The sequence below is a fragment of the Sceloporus occidentalis genome, unplaced genomic scaffold (assembly GCF_023333645.1).
Source record: "Sceloporus occidentalis isolate IW3139 unplaced genomic scaffold, rSceOcc1.0.p SCAF_95, whole genome shotgun sequence".
In the NCBI taxonomy this organism is placed as follows: domain Eukaryota; kingdom Metazoa; phylum Chordata; class Lepidosauria; order Squamata; family Phrynosomatidae; genus Sceloporus; species Sceloporus occidentalis.
In genome coordinates, this window is record NW_028317075.1 from 3,877,422 (window position 1) to 3,890,925 (window position 13,504).

The window sequence follows — 13,504 nt, forward strand, 5'->3', positions numbered from 1 at the left end:
ATTTTGTAAAATTCCAAATTGTGATATATATGGAATGTATAAGTGGAACTACCAGCCTTAATATGTGTGGATGTGATGGATGAGTTACCACCACATAGAATGTTGAGGGTAATTTAGTAATGTATTTTCTTTTGGCAAATACACGCTACATTTTATGGTTGGATTTTGCACCTTTTCATTTATAGATTTAATATTTGGCACGTGTCAACAACATTAGAAGTCTCTCAATAAAAGGTTAACAAATTGTCACAACTGCTAAATAGATGTATTTTTTTATACAAATCCTTTGCAACAGAAATGTGAGGGACTGGGAGTCCAGTGACCCCGAGACAGTAGCCAGTTAGGCATGTGGAAGTAAAGCACTTCAACAAATGGTCCATTTGCTAATTTTGTGCAGTGTTTTGTAGCGTTCTATAAGTTACTTAGCAGGATTCCTTCAAAAACAGCCAGATCTGCTTCACTTCTTTTTTTTGAGAGATTGGTCAAAAGTTTTAAAACCTAATATATTCTACTTTATATATTCATTAGTAATTTAAGAAGCAAAGCATATAAAATCATGTTCTGTGTTTCTTTCTAGAGGGTGAGATGCCTAAATGAAATTGAAGAAACTTTTACTTTACTGAGGGGTAGTATATAAGTGGCACACTGATTAAGGTCTTTCGATCAGGGAATATGGGCAGCCTACATGGACCATAGTTATGGCAGGTTCATTGTAACTGCAGATTGGGTTTACCCACAGTGGGTTTATGAATGGCCAACCCCTCAGGTAATTTTTTCCAACAAAGAAGTGTAATTGACCCTAAAAAATCCATAGCTACTTTGAGGAGATTTCTTGAAGGTCATCTCATATAAGGAGAGTGATTGCCACCACCTGAAGTATAGCAGGAAACAAATGGGCATGATTTAAGTTCCAAAAACAAAACTAACTGGAACTAAAACAAAGGAAATATTAAAACGTATTTTTTGTATTAAAAATATCCTAAAAATTATTACCTTGGAAGTCCTAGGGTTTAAAGACTCAACAGGCTGCCACAATAATATCTCAAAAATAGAAGTGAATTAAAAATGTATCTACTATAGCTCAGACTTGTCTCTGCTGTACTGGGTCTTACATTCTGCTAATATCCCCCATATTAATATTATTTATTGTCTTATATAGGACCATCATATTCAGTTGCACTGTACAGTGGGTGGACAGGACATAAGAAATAGCATGTAACATACTAATTTGACTTACGTTCAACTTTCTCTCCTACGCTGACAAGTACACCGGGATCTCATCAGACCTACTTGTCATCTGTAAGGGCCAGATCCTCCATCTTGAAGGAGATACTCGTTAAATTGTTTCATTTTATGCATCTCAACAACAAATTCAAAGTTTATACAACGCGAGATAATCTGCACAACAGTTGGTTGCAACAAATGTAAAATGCATTTTAAAAGGCCAATCTGAGTGAGCATGTCCTGTAAGCAAGGATGGACTGGCCTTGTATAATGCATCATTTACTGGGTGAGGTGGCCAAACAAATCTCACTGATTTAACAAATGCTTTTAACAGGGTCGTCCAAGCTTAGAAACTCACTGGGGTTGGCTTCTCATAATGTAGTCAGTGAGTTGAAACTGTAACTCAAAGGAGACAGCTGGCTAAGGAAGCGATTGTTCTTGGATTGCTCTCACAACCTCTTGGAGTGTAGTAGGCTAGATAGGGCACATTGAGTGTATTCTCTGACAAACATGTTATGGCGTTATTACTCAAGCATTTGGTTGGGTTAGATTCCCAGGCTGAAAATTGCCACTACAGGCACAGGTGAATACACTACATTCATTTTAATAATGTTTGGCGAGTGCATAACACTATCCTAATTATGAAAAGGTGATCCAAAAGGAGCAGACTGCTTGGACCAATTTGTGGTTTTCTGCCATCACTATCTATGTATCTGTGTAGATGTCCCACACTCTGGTTTTTCTACAGAATCAATGTCTACAATGAATAATCCCTCACGTGGAAAACAGGATTGTAAAGAAACAACAGTTTGATCATTAAATTGTATGTTACAAAGTGCAGAAACAGAACATGTTTATCGGTAACTTCCTCATTTGTGTCTGTAATCATTGCAAAAATCTTTATTAATGATTACATCTAGGTGATAACTCCAAAAGTTGGACAGAAAAATGAAAGACAACAAAGAACAGCAACATGGTTTCAGGGATCTAGCCTTTTTACCAGCATGCCAGCTAGCCGATCTCACCAAAATGTATAAATATGAAAATTAGATTCTCATTCTTATTCTCCACCCACATTTTTTAAAATAGCTTTGGACAATTGTAGTACCCGATGGAAGGTGGCAGGGAAGAGTCAGGCAAGTACAGTAGTACTTAAGTTCTTAAGTCAGTAGTTGGGAAATTTAATGGAAACCATGCTTAGAGAAAGGATTGTTAAATATGTGGATGTAAATTGGTTTGCAAAGACCCACAACAGCAGTTTGCTACGGGGATATCTTGTCAATCTTTTTTTTGACTAGGTAACTAAAATAATAGACCAATGAGCACCAGCAGATGTTGCCTATCTACATTTCAGTAATGCATTCGACACTGTCCCTCATAAATAAATGGGAGACCTGAAAATAATTATTTGTGAGGAATTAAAAGTAAGCAGGCAATGCAATAAAGTGTTGCAAAAAGCAAGCAGGATGCTGGGTTGTATAACTAGAGGCATTAGTAGAAGAAAGAGGGAGGTGGTTCTGCCTGATCTCAGATCAGTCCTCGTCTAGAATATTATGTACAGTTCCAGAGATGTCATCTCCAGAAGGATGTTGACATATTGGAGAGAGTTCAGAGGAGAGCTACAAAAATGGTAAATGGTTTGTGTAACGGGTTCACCAAGAGAGCTGTAGTAACTCCCAGAGATCACCCACATGTATCCTCCTCTTGTCCCCGGAATCACTTCCAGCATCAGCTAGCATGCGCACCTTGGAACCCTGCTATGTGTACCCAATAAGTAGACACACAACTACCTTGAATTGAATACAGCAGGAATGAACAATTTATTGTTGTAAAACATAGACTGATGGACAGTTCCGTCACACACTCCATCACATATCTCCTTTTTCTGGGGGAGACTGACGTCTGATAAGACCCCACACGGTTTGACTCCAAAGTCAGTCTGTATATCCGGACCACCACTGCCAGCCACAAATTGGTACTCCCCAAAACAATTTAACAAAGGGCCAGTACTCACCCAGCTGCACTCTGCTTCTCCCAAATACTGTAACTGCCGCTGGGGAGAAGGGCCAAATGTGCCTTCTCCCTGGAGTCCTCTCAGTCACTGGGGAGAAAACAGAGAGGCTGGGGTCCCTTCCATATGGGGTTCTGGGCTGACTGCTCCGCACCTCTGGGGACTGCAGGTGGCGACCGTAGTCCAATCCACCTGCATGGTACAAATTTTTGTATGATCCTTGGCGAGGGGAGAAAAGCATCCCCTCCTGTATGTCGATCTGCCATTCTCCCATTGCCAACACTTCTGCTGGGGATACAGGATCCATAGAAATCACTGCCTCTGGGCAACATTGGGGGGGTAAAGCTAATGGAGCTGGGGTCACAGAGGAGAGCGGGCAGAGGCCAGCGGCACTCTGCCCAGAGGGAAGCGCTTCAGCTGCATTTGTAAAATCCAGGTGCACCAACAAATCTGTGGCTGCCTGACCGGGCACTCCTTGGTTACTGCGGTCAGGCTTGGGAACAAGTGGAAGGGGTGGGCAGAGGCCAGCAGCGCTCTGCCTCGAAGCCAGCAGTTCAGCTGGGGGATCTGGCTGGGACATGCAGGGGGGGTCTTGGTCAGTTTCTGGGCCATATTGCGGGGAATAGGGCAGAGTGTCTGGGGTGAGGGAAGGGAGTGGGAAGAGGCCAGTTGCGCTGTGCTCGGATGTTTGCAAGGAGGATCCCGCCGCTGCCGCCAATGTAACGGGTTCACCAAGAGAGTTGTAGTAACTCCCAGAGATCACCCACATGTATCCTCCTCTTGTCCCCGGAATCACTTCCAGACACAACTACCTTGAACTGAGTACAGCAGGAATGAACAGTTTATTGTTGTAAAACATAGACTGATATAGCCACAGAACTTCATTAACATAAATCAACATTGATAAACAGGTAGACAACCCAACCTTTAATCCCCTTTAGCTACTTAATATCCCCCTGGTAGCCATCCTGTTAATGGGATTAGTTTACACAATGGAGTTCCTGCCTGTTAGGCAGCCAGGCTGGAGCCATTTCTGAGTACCTTGGGCCCCTGTATGACAGCTCATTCTGTCACAGTTTGTAACATCTGATTACCCTATTAACCCTCTAGTTTTTTTTTTGTTTTTATTTTTATACTGAAATGGTGAAATTTGTCTTTCTTAGACACAATACATATATAAAGGTTCTGTTTAACTACCGGACAGGCCCAGACCAGGGGGTATAGTTATTGATACTGTGACTCCAGAGTCATATGGATAAGTACAGATGCGCGCTGTGTGATCTTACATAAATAACATGCTACTGTGCGTATCTTGTCGTTGGCCACACGTACTAGAGGACTGCATTGGGAGGCGGGTCCCGCCCGCGCCCACCAAAAAACTTGCGTCAGATACTGTACCTGTGGGTGATGTGACGTCACTTGCCATGACTCCGCCTTGTTCCTGGGCGGAGCAAGAGAAGAGACGCTGTGATGGAGTAAATCTGCAGTTCAGGTAAGGAGGTAGGCATGATTGGCCACATTTGTGGCGGGAGCGATTGAGCATACATGTGGCAGGAGCGGGTGGGATTGGGCACACTTGTGGCGGGAGCGGGCGGGAGTGGAACACACACATTGCGGGAGCAGGCGGGATTGGACAAAAAATCAGCGGTAGCGGGCAGGAGCAGTGGTCCCGCGCAGGGCTCTAACACATACATAATTTGGCCGCGGCTGCTGCCTTCTGCCTAGTCGTCCCCAGTGTGGCCCTGATACTGAGTTTGAATATTACAATATACTTATGAGAAAAATAAGTGTAATATGATTGAACCCCTTTCACACAAACCACATGTATACATTGGATTGGTAGCCAAAGGGTAAAGAAAATATTCATTGTACAACGCTATCAATGTGATGTGCTGTATAGATCATTAAACATTAATAATACATAGCTGCTTAGTTGGAATATGCTTCTAACTTGTGTATTTTCATTTTAGGAAGCTCTGCCTGTTTTTTTACACATGGTTTAGCAATTACCTACCGTTTTGCACATTAGGAAGCCAGTTCTTGGCTCAGCGTAATCTCAGAGTCTGTAAATCAAGCTAATTGGTATCTTACTTAGGGATTTCATTAATGAATTGAGGGAGTGCAGAATGATTCTGCAGGCTTTTTCACTTCAACCCCACAGCAGTGAAAGTGATTTAAAAAAAAAAAAAATCTTTGTTTTTTATAACATCTGATGGTTTTGAAGGGTTCGTTTGCTAATTTACAATTTATATTTTTTGAAAAACCATTACATAACCGGCTGTATTTTTGGAAACCTGCATTGTTTCTTCAGAGCATACTGCTGGCCCTATGAAACATTTATTTTGGAACACAGTAGGCATCTTTAACGAGTCACATACGTAGAAATGAAGAATTTGATGACAGATAAGAACCATTTGGCTCATCTTGTCTATGTTTTTCCATCTTTCGAGACAGAAATCTTACTTAGTCTTTGGACATGTCTTGTATTCAGGATAGCCAGATGTACTGTGTTTTTAAATGTATAGTTTAAATTCCCTTACTATATTAATATTTACCACTTCTGCTGGAAGGCTGCTTCAATTGGCTACCATACAGAAAAATAAACACCCCACTTTCCAGTTCAGTTCACCTTTTTGTTGGGGAGGATTGTCAGTTCTGGATCCTCACTTTGGAAATTTTATCCATCAGTGGTCCATAGTTTCATTATTTTGGTATATGGCCTATTGTGTTCTCTTCTTGTAAACACAATAAAATGCAGCATTATCTCTTCCTGTTTTTCCCAGTTAGTGCCTTGGTACATGAAACTGATGCTATAGCTTGGAAGACTGCTTCCCATTCCTTTGTTATTGAGTACGATTACGGGTTGAGGCCTCCCTTTTTTCAGAATACTGATTTTTAAGCTATATAAAAGCATATATTTATTGATTACTACTGTGCTTCGTAATTGTGATACAGACAGGTTTTAAGGGCAGGGTATGAATCCCGAAGTTATATAATTGGTTCTGACCAGCATGTCCACAGTATCACTGCTAAGACTTTTGTCAAAACTGGTGGTCCCCCTCAAGGACGCAGTCTATTGTATGAAAGGCGACAACCAAGGAAATGCTCTTATCTGTTGGCAGAGCCAAGATCCTGTATTCCATAAAAAAATGGATCAATATTTATTCCCATTAGAAAGCTTTAAAAATTCCCTTTGGGAAGTCACTCCTGTTTTTGCCGCACAAGATGTTGAAGAGCTGGGTAATACAAAGCAACCGCAGACCAACATGAACAATTCCTTCAAATATATCAGATGACAAAGCCATATGAGTCATCAAATACAATATAGGGCTGTATGTATTAAGACTTACTCAGACATTTCATACTGAAGGGCTATCCCTTACGAAAAAATTACTGCAGTTTTTCTGAAGTAATACCGCAGTTTTTTGGACATGAAGAAACTGCAATACTGCACTTTTACTGCAGTATTACTGCACATTTACTGCATTTGTACTTCACTGTACTGCACTTTTTTTTATATATTGCAAACCTACAGTTGTACTTCAATGTACTGCAGCTTTATTGCATTTGTACTTCCGTACAAAAATAACTGCAGTAAAACTGCAGTACAGTGAAGTACAAATGCAGTAAAACTGCAGTATTACTTCAGAAAAACTGCAGTCATTTTTTCGTAAGGGATTATCTAGCAATTAACAAGAACATTCCAATTGTTGCCATGGTGATTTATCTTTTTTTTTGTTTTAAATAAATTTGGCCTTTCTTGCGTCCTCGGTTAGATTGAGCCCACCTTTTTAAAGTACGTTTTGATGAGCGCTTTCTGGCAGATATCTTGAAACCTCTATTTTCTCCCCTAACAGAGAGAGAAACTGGGCTCTCCTGGGTGGCGGAAATCGGTTTGAAGATTTTGTATTGCGATTTAAAAATGTGTTCTTCATAGAAATACAGTTTTGCACAGCACTGACATGTAAACCAAAATAATGACGATATACAGTGCTCAATACTGGCATCAATTGATGTTTGAATTCTCTAGAAAATATGCCAAATGTTTGAGAAGCAGACTTTTGTTTCAGGTTTAATTAACCCTATGTTCTCCTGACTTATTTGGGGCTCGTGTAAAAAAAATAAAAATAAAATGGTGACTTTTTTAGTGAACAATGTGTTCATATGTTGTGTCATTTTCTGTATTGTCTGTCTAAGACTGCAGTCACTTGTTTCCATCTTTTGCTGTTCTGTGCCTTTGACACAGAATGATGGGTTTAGTCTAAGAAGCAATGATTTTTTTTTCACTTCAAGGCAAGCATCAGTGAAGCAAAAACTGTTTTACTTGCTAAGTGTTTTTTTGGGGTGGGGGACGGAATTTACTGCTCCTTTAAAAAACAATCTGAAACACACAACCTCAAAGTATGGGTGCTTAAACCAACTCACCCTCAAGAAACACAAGTCTATTAACAAAATTACTAAGTGAAAAACACATAGAAAAAGACATATTTATATAATTTTGAAGCAAAGCAATTGCCAGCAATAGCATTTGGTTCAGACAATTCAGTACACAGCTAGGCGCTAATAGCGTCTACACAAAAATATTTAATTGGGAAATTGCACCATCTAGTGGTAGTCAACAGGAATGTTCTTATGTACTGTATGTGTCATTTGTTTGTAAGAAGAGGAATTGTTGGATCTAACAGGACAATGTATTGTTGAGCAACATGGATATCTATCAAGCATGTGGATCAAGGTAGACTTACTTCTCCAGAAAGATATTACCTGGTGCCTGGGCCACTTAGACCCTTCAAGATGCTTAAATGAATCAAGACCGATTCTAGTACAAAGTGGCGCAATCAGCATTAATATTCTATTGGTTATGTATCGTCTTATTATGTCTTTATTTAAGGAAGGTTAGGTAGTAAATTCCAAGACTCTGTAGAAGGGCAGATTAACTCCCAGCTGTCGCAGGGGGATGGCATGCAGTATGTATGTAATATAGAATATCTGGTAAGTGGGACATATGTGTCTATGTCATAAGCTTAACTCACAAAGCCACAGTTGAAAATGCCTTGCATGGTTGCAGAAAATACATTTGCAGTTCATTTGGTGGTGAAGCAGGAACAAGTGGCATAGTATATGTTGAGCAGACACAAGAATTTGTAATCTGTTATATAGGTTGGACATACATGGTGGGACTACCTCACCAGATAGCCTTGCAATAAAGTTAAACAGCTGCATCACCGACTAACACATGGAAAGCTGACTTCATATATTAAATTGTGAGATTGTGGTCTTCACGTTCCACCCAATGCATTGCACAGATAGTGAGTGTGGCTTGATACACATCAACAGATTCCTGGATTGAATTAATGGCTTGATCGTATCTTCCATCTAAAGGTCAATGGAGGAAGATGTTGCCCTAACATATTATTATGATTAGCTTCTTTATTATTAGTAATGTTTATAATATCGTCATTGCTCTGGAAACCCAGATATTTTTAAGAAACGAATCCTCATTATTGTAAGCTTGCGAGCAGGGCTCCCTCCACCTTATGTATCGGTTTCTCGTAGTCTGTCAATTCTCGTCTTGTCATATCCCTTGAATATATGTATTGGATTAAGCGCTGCGTAAATTGTTGGAGCTATATAAATAAAAGATAATAATAATAATAATGAATTATTTGTAATGCTAAATACAAAAGGAGAAACCATATCTTATGTGAGAGAAATTGAAGTGTAGGTTAATTATATCAACTAAGATTGAAACCACTTACATCTATAGTGTTATTATTGAATAAGATGACTCTATTTCCTGAGAGGCAGCGTTTAATTAATATGGTTGCTACAATGTATAGAAGAGCCATACAGCTAGTGGACTCCAATTATACTCTAATAATATAAGTTAAAGATAATGAATGTGAATGCAAAAAAAAAAAAATAGAAATCAATAATGACACTATTACTTGTCATGTGTTTGAACGTATTGTTATCTGTGTTAGTTCTGTTCTGCATTGTAAATTAACTGTAGAAACAAAATGTCCAGATTCTGTAAATTGAGTTATTGATCATATTCTTACACAACAGATATGTAGATATATAGCTACAGAATTAGTACATTGTAGAAGAGATGATTGATAAGTAGGTTTATGTATCTGTCAAGATCACTGGTACACACAAAGCCCATCTGTGCCTCTCTCCTGTGTTTGAACAGCCTTTGAAGGAGATAGTAGCACATAATAAGCTGTGCCATTGTGCTGAAATGATACGATAAGTGTCAGTTGTTTAGGAAATATTTAGCCGGCGGACACAGGGAAGACCTGTTCTCTGGCTAGTGATCCATTAACCATGCTGTTCTTGGTTTGTGCCCAACAGTAACACAGATGTCCACACGGTAGCATCACTGCTGAAGCTTTATCTAAGAGAACTCCCAGAACCAGTCATTCCATACGCCAAGTATGAAGATTTCCTTTCCTGCGCAAAGCACCTCAGCAAAGAAGAGGAGTCTGTAAGTGACTTGATAAAATAACCAGGAAAGTCATAGAAACATATTTTGTATAATGGAGGAACTGTGGCTGCAAACCTCTCAAGTGTGCTTCTTTAGGAGAGACAGTTCATCTTTTGGAACAAAATCCCCCTTGTCTGTCTTTTTCTCCCCTCATCTCTATCTCATCTCTGGGTATGAGGGTATCAAAGTGTTCTTCACTCCTAAACATTTCACTAATGAGTATATAAAATGTACTATTCTTGTTCTAATTGACTTACTAGGTTAAAGACAGCAATCAATAGATCAATTGTGCCTCCTAGCCACACATCTAACCAATAAAATTGTCCCTAACCAACAAAATAATTGGGGTATTTTATGGTATTTTCTGACTTTTATATTGGAGGCTGGCTTCATCCTGGAAAGAACAAGGATGTGTTCTACATGGAGAAAAACATTTGCACTCCAACTGCTCTAGATGGATCACATATAGATTGACACGTATCCACATGTTGACGCCATGTTTAAATAAGTGTGAAAACTGATAATCATGTTACATTTTATACAGGGAGTTGCAGAATTGGCGAAACAAGTGAAAAGTCTACCCCAGGCAAATTATAACCTCTTAAAGTATATTTGTAGGTAAGTTAATATGGTTTTCATTTCATATTCCTTGTTTAAAACCAACACAGTATTTGACGCTGGCAAACATTGTTTGCTTAACATTATTGTTACGTGTAATCATTGTGGAATGTGCAGGGTTTATTTAAATGTCATATAGTGAAATTCAAAAACAATATAAAATAGTGATTATAAAGTTCATGTAAAATACATAAAAATGTAACTGATTGGTTATTTTTATGTTCCTCGTATGAATTTGGTAACAGACGATGTAGGTACTTACACTAACTGGCACCTCAGACGGCGTCAAGAGACTTGAAGCCAATTAGATGGCTTGAGTCTTTGTTACAGCTCATCTGAAAAGGTGTCGTTAAAACATACACAAGGGTGGAATAGCTAATGTGCTTTATAGACGTCAGAAGCAATATTCATTAAGGAAAGCAATTGTTTGTGGCCAAGCTGTCTCCTTGGAACTATATCAAATGGTGACATTTTATCGATTCCAAAATCATGAGGTCAGTTATTGCAGCCCCTTTAGCCATCTCATGGTTCTGAACAGTTCTGTTGTTTGGGCCCTTATTGCTTGGTAAATTAATATAATTGTGACTATGTTTTTTTATATGGTGTGTTTGCTTTAATGCTGCCAGTATCAATATAACGAGGGACCCAAATAATTATAAAATATGAACATAAAATACTGCATTTTGTACCCGAAGATTTTCTGCAAATAAATCAAATCTAATACAGGCGCCATATTTTTCTGATTACAAGAAACCTCATAATAAGCTGCAAAGCAAATATGTAGGAGAGGGGAAAATTAAGAGACACTGTTTTTCAACAAAGTGAACCATATATTGAAGTAGGTACAGTATTTTCTTTATAAATATTACTATACCCAGGATGCATGCTGGTTGCGGGGCACACACAGTGGGAATAATTGTAAGTTGTGGTGACATTCTTTTTTCTCTATTTACTGCATATATTATAGGTTCCTGGATGAAGTCCAGTCCTACTCGGGTGTAAATAAAATGAGTGTACAAAACCTGGCCACAGTGTTTGGTCCAAATATTTTACGTCCAAAAGTGGAGGATCCCATGACTATAATGGAAGGTCAGTCTCTTCTTAGTGAACCTTAATACAAATGTATGTCCGTCATGACTCAACATTTAGTAATTTTGTTATTGTTATATTAAAATAAATAAGTATTAATTTGAAAACTAATGTCACTTAGACATTGGACAACACATTTAATTCATAATTTTAAAACCACAGATACCCCTGTGAGATTGCATTAACTTGGGTTAGTTCCATACAGGAATCCATTTTGTACTGATCCAAGCTAAAATGTCTCAGCACCTTTCCTCAGTTATCGGTGATCTCCACCAATTACCCTTTCTACTGCTTATAGCAAAGAAAAGAGAGAGAGAGAGAGAGACAACCTGTGTAACCGTTCTCCATGGCATAATGCAAATTGATGAATCACAATGGCATTTGTTCAGTAGAGAAAGAGCTGGCGGGAGTGGTGTAGTTTTAACTCTTGCACGACATAGTTCATTTTTAAAGAACAAAAGTAGCAAGTTTTTCTAGTATGAAGGGCTAAGCATGCCCTGCATAATGCATAATTCAACGCGTAAAGAGACGGAATAAATATTAATGATTTAATTATACATTATACAAGACCAACAGCGGAAGCTTACTGGGATTGGCTCTCCATAATATATAGTGACATAACTGAAACACAACTCCCCCTTTGACGAATTAGCCCCATTGCATTCATCCCCTTTAATACAATAAATAAATAATATGTCTGGAAATTAAAAATTGATATTTTCTGTCTTTACAGGTACTGTACTTGTGCAGCAGCTAATGGCTGTAATGATAAGTGAACATGAAATCCTTTTCCCCAAAGATACTGATGATCAGATTGGACATGAGCTAAGTAACAACAATAATGACATCCAGAAGAAAGTAATACTGGGCCAGATGCACAACAAGGAAAACAATAATACAAAAGATGTAGCAGTCAGGAGGTGCTCTTGGGAAAAGACAGAGTCCCCACAGAGGTCAAGTGTAGAAAATGGTTCTCCTACTACACTGTGTGGAAGTAAATCTAACAGTCCAAGGAACAGCATTCACAAACTCGATGTCACCAGAAGTCCACCATTAATGGTGAAGAAAAACCCAGCTTTTAATAAGGGCAGCGGTATTGTCACCAATGGGTCTTTCAGTAGCTCTGTGGAAGACAAGCACCACTCATTACCTAATGGTACTTTACAGGCCAGAAGGACATCCTCACTGAAAAGTTCTGGAACCAAAATGGGTACTCACAGTGTTCAAAACGGTGCAGTGAAAATGGGGGTGTCCGGCACAGATACCTTAAGCAATGCCTTGAACAACCGAACCCAAAACTGGTTGCATAATGGATATGTCACATTAAGAGACAACAAACAAAAAGATTCTGCCAGTGATTCTGCACAGCAGCATAGATTGTCCACCTATGATAATGTTCACCAACAGTTCTCCATGAATTCAGAGGACAAACAAAGCATAGACAGTGCAACCTGGTCTACATCGTCATGTGAAATATCCCTTCCGGAAAACTCCAACTCTTGCCGCTCATCTACAACAACGTGTCCAGAGCAGGACTTTTATGGGGGCGCTTTTGAAGACCCTGTGTTAGATGGACCCCCTATTGAAGATATTGCTAACCAAACAGACTTTGATAACAAATTTGACAGAAGAAGTGCAGGAGGACGTAGCAGCCGGGCAACCAGCAGCAGTGACAACAGTGAAACCTTTGTAGTGAGCAACACAGGCAATCACAGTGCTCTTCACAGTCTTGTATCCAGTCTGAAGCAAGAGATGACAAAGCAGAAGATGGAATACGAGACAAGAATGAAAAGGTAAATACAATAATAGGTAACCAGTGACAGTACACAGATGTTTGTCTCGAAAACATTTGAACAAAGAAATTAAGTTCTTAAATGATCATAATTAAATAAATACATAGTTTAGTTCCTTCGCCATCTGTTCAATAACTCTAACCAAACTTGAATTTCAAGTATTTAAAAAAATATTGTATGGTTGTTGAAAACAAACTCACATGACCGTATGATGTCTATATATACATATAATATATACCCATTGTGCTGGTAAATTAGCTATAATTAACTAGTTTTCTT

General features: G+C 39.0%; 1 protein-coding gene across 2 annotated transcripts in view; it reads left to right on the plus strand.

Annotated features, from left to right (window-relative positions):
• LOC149284340 (rho GTPase-activating protein 24-like) overlaps positions 1-13,504 on the plus strand; it is a 191,348-nt gene that overhangs the window by 177,373 nt on the left and 471 nt on the right. For both annotated transcript variants that reach the window (XM_089496854.1, XM_089496855.1), the window contains 4 exons: positions 9,593-9,725; positions 10,270-10,343; positions 11,311-11,432; positions 12,166-13,225. In XM_089496854.1, the coding sequence (XP_089352980.1) occupies positions 9,593-9,725; positions 10,270-10,343; positions 11,311-11,432; positions 12,166-13,225 (1,389 nt within the window). The remainder of the gene's footprint in view (positions 1-9,592; positions 9,726-10,269; positions 10,344-11,310; positions 11,433-12,165; positions 13,226-13,504) is intronic.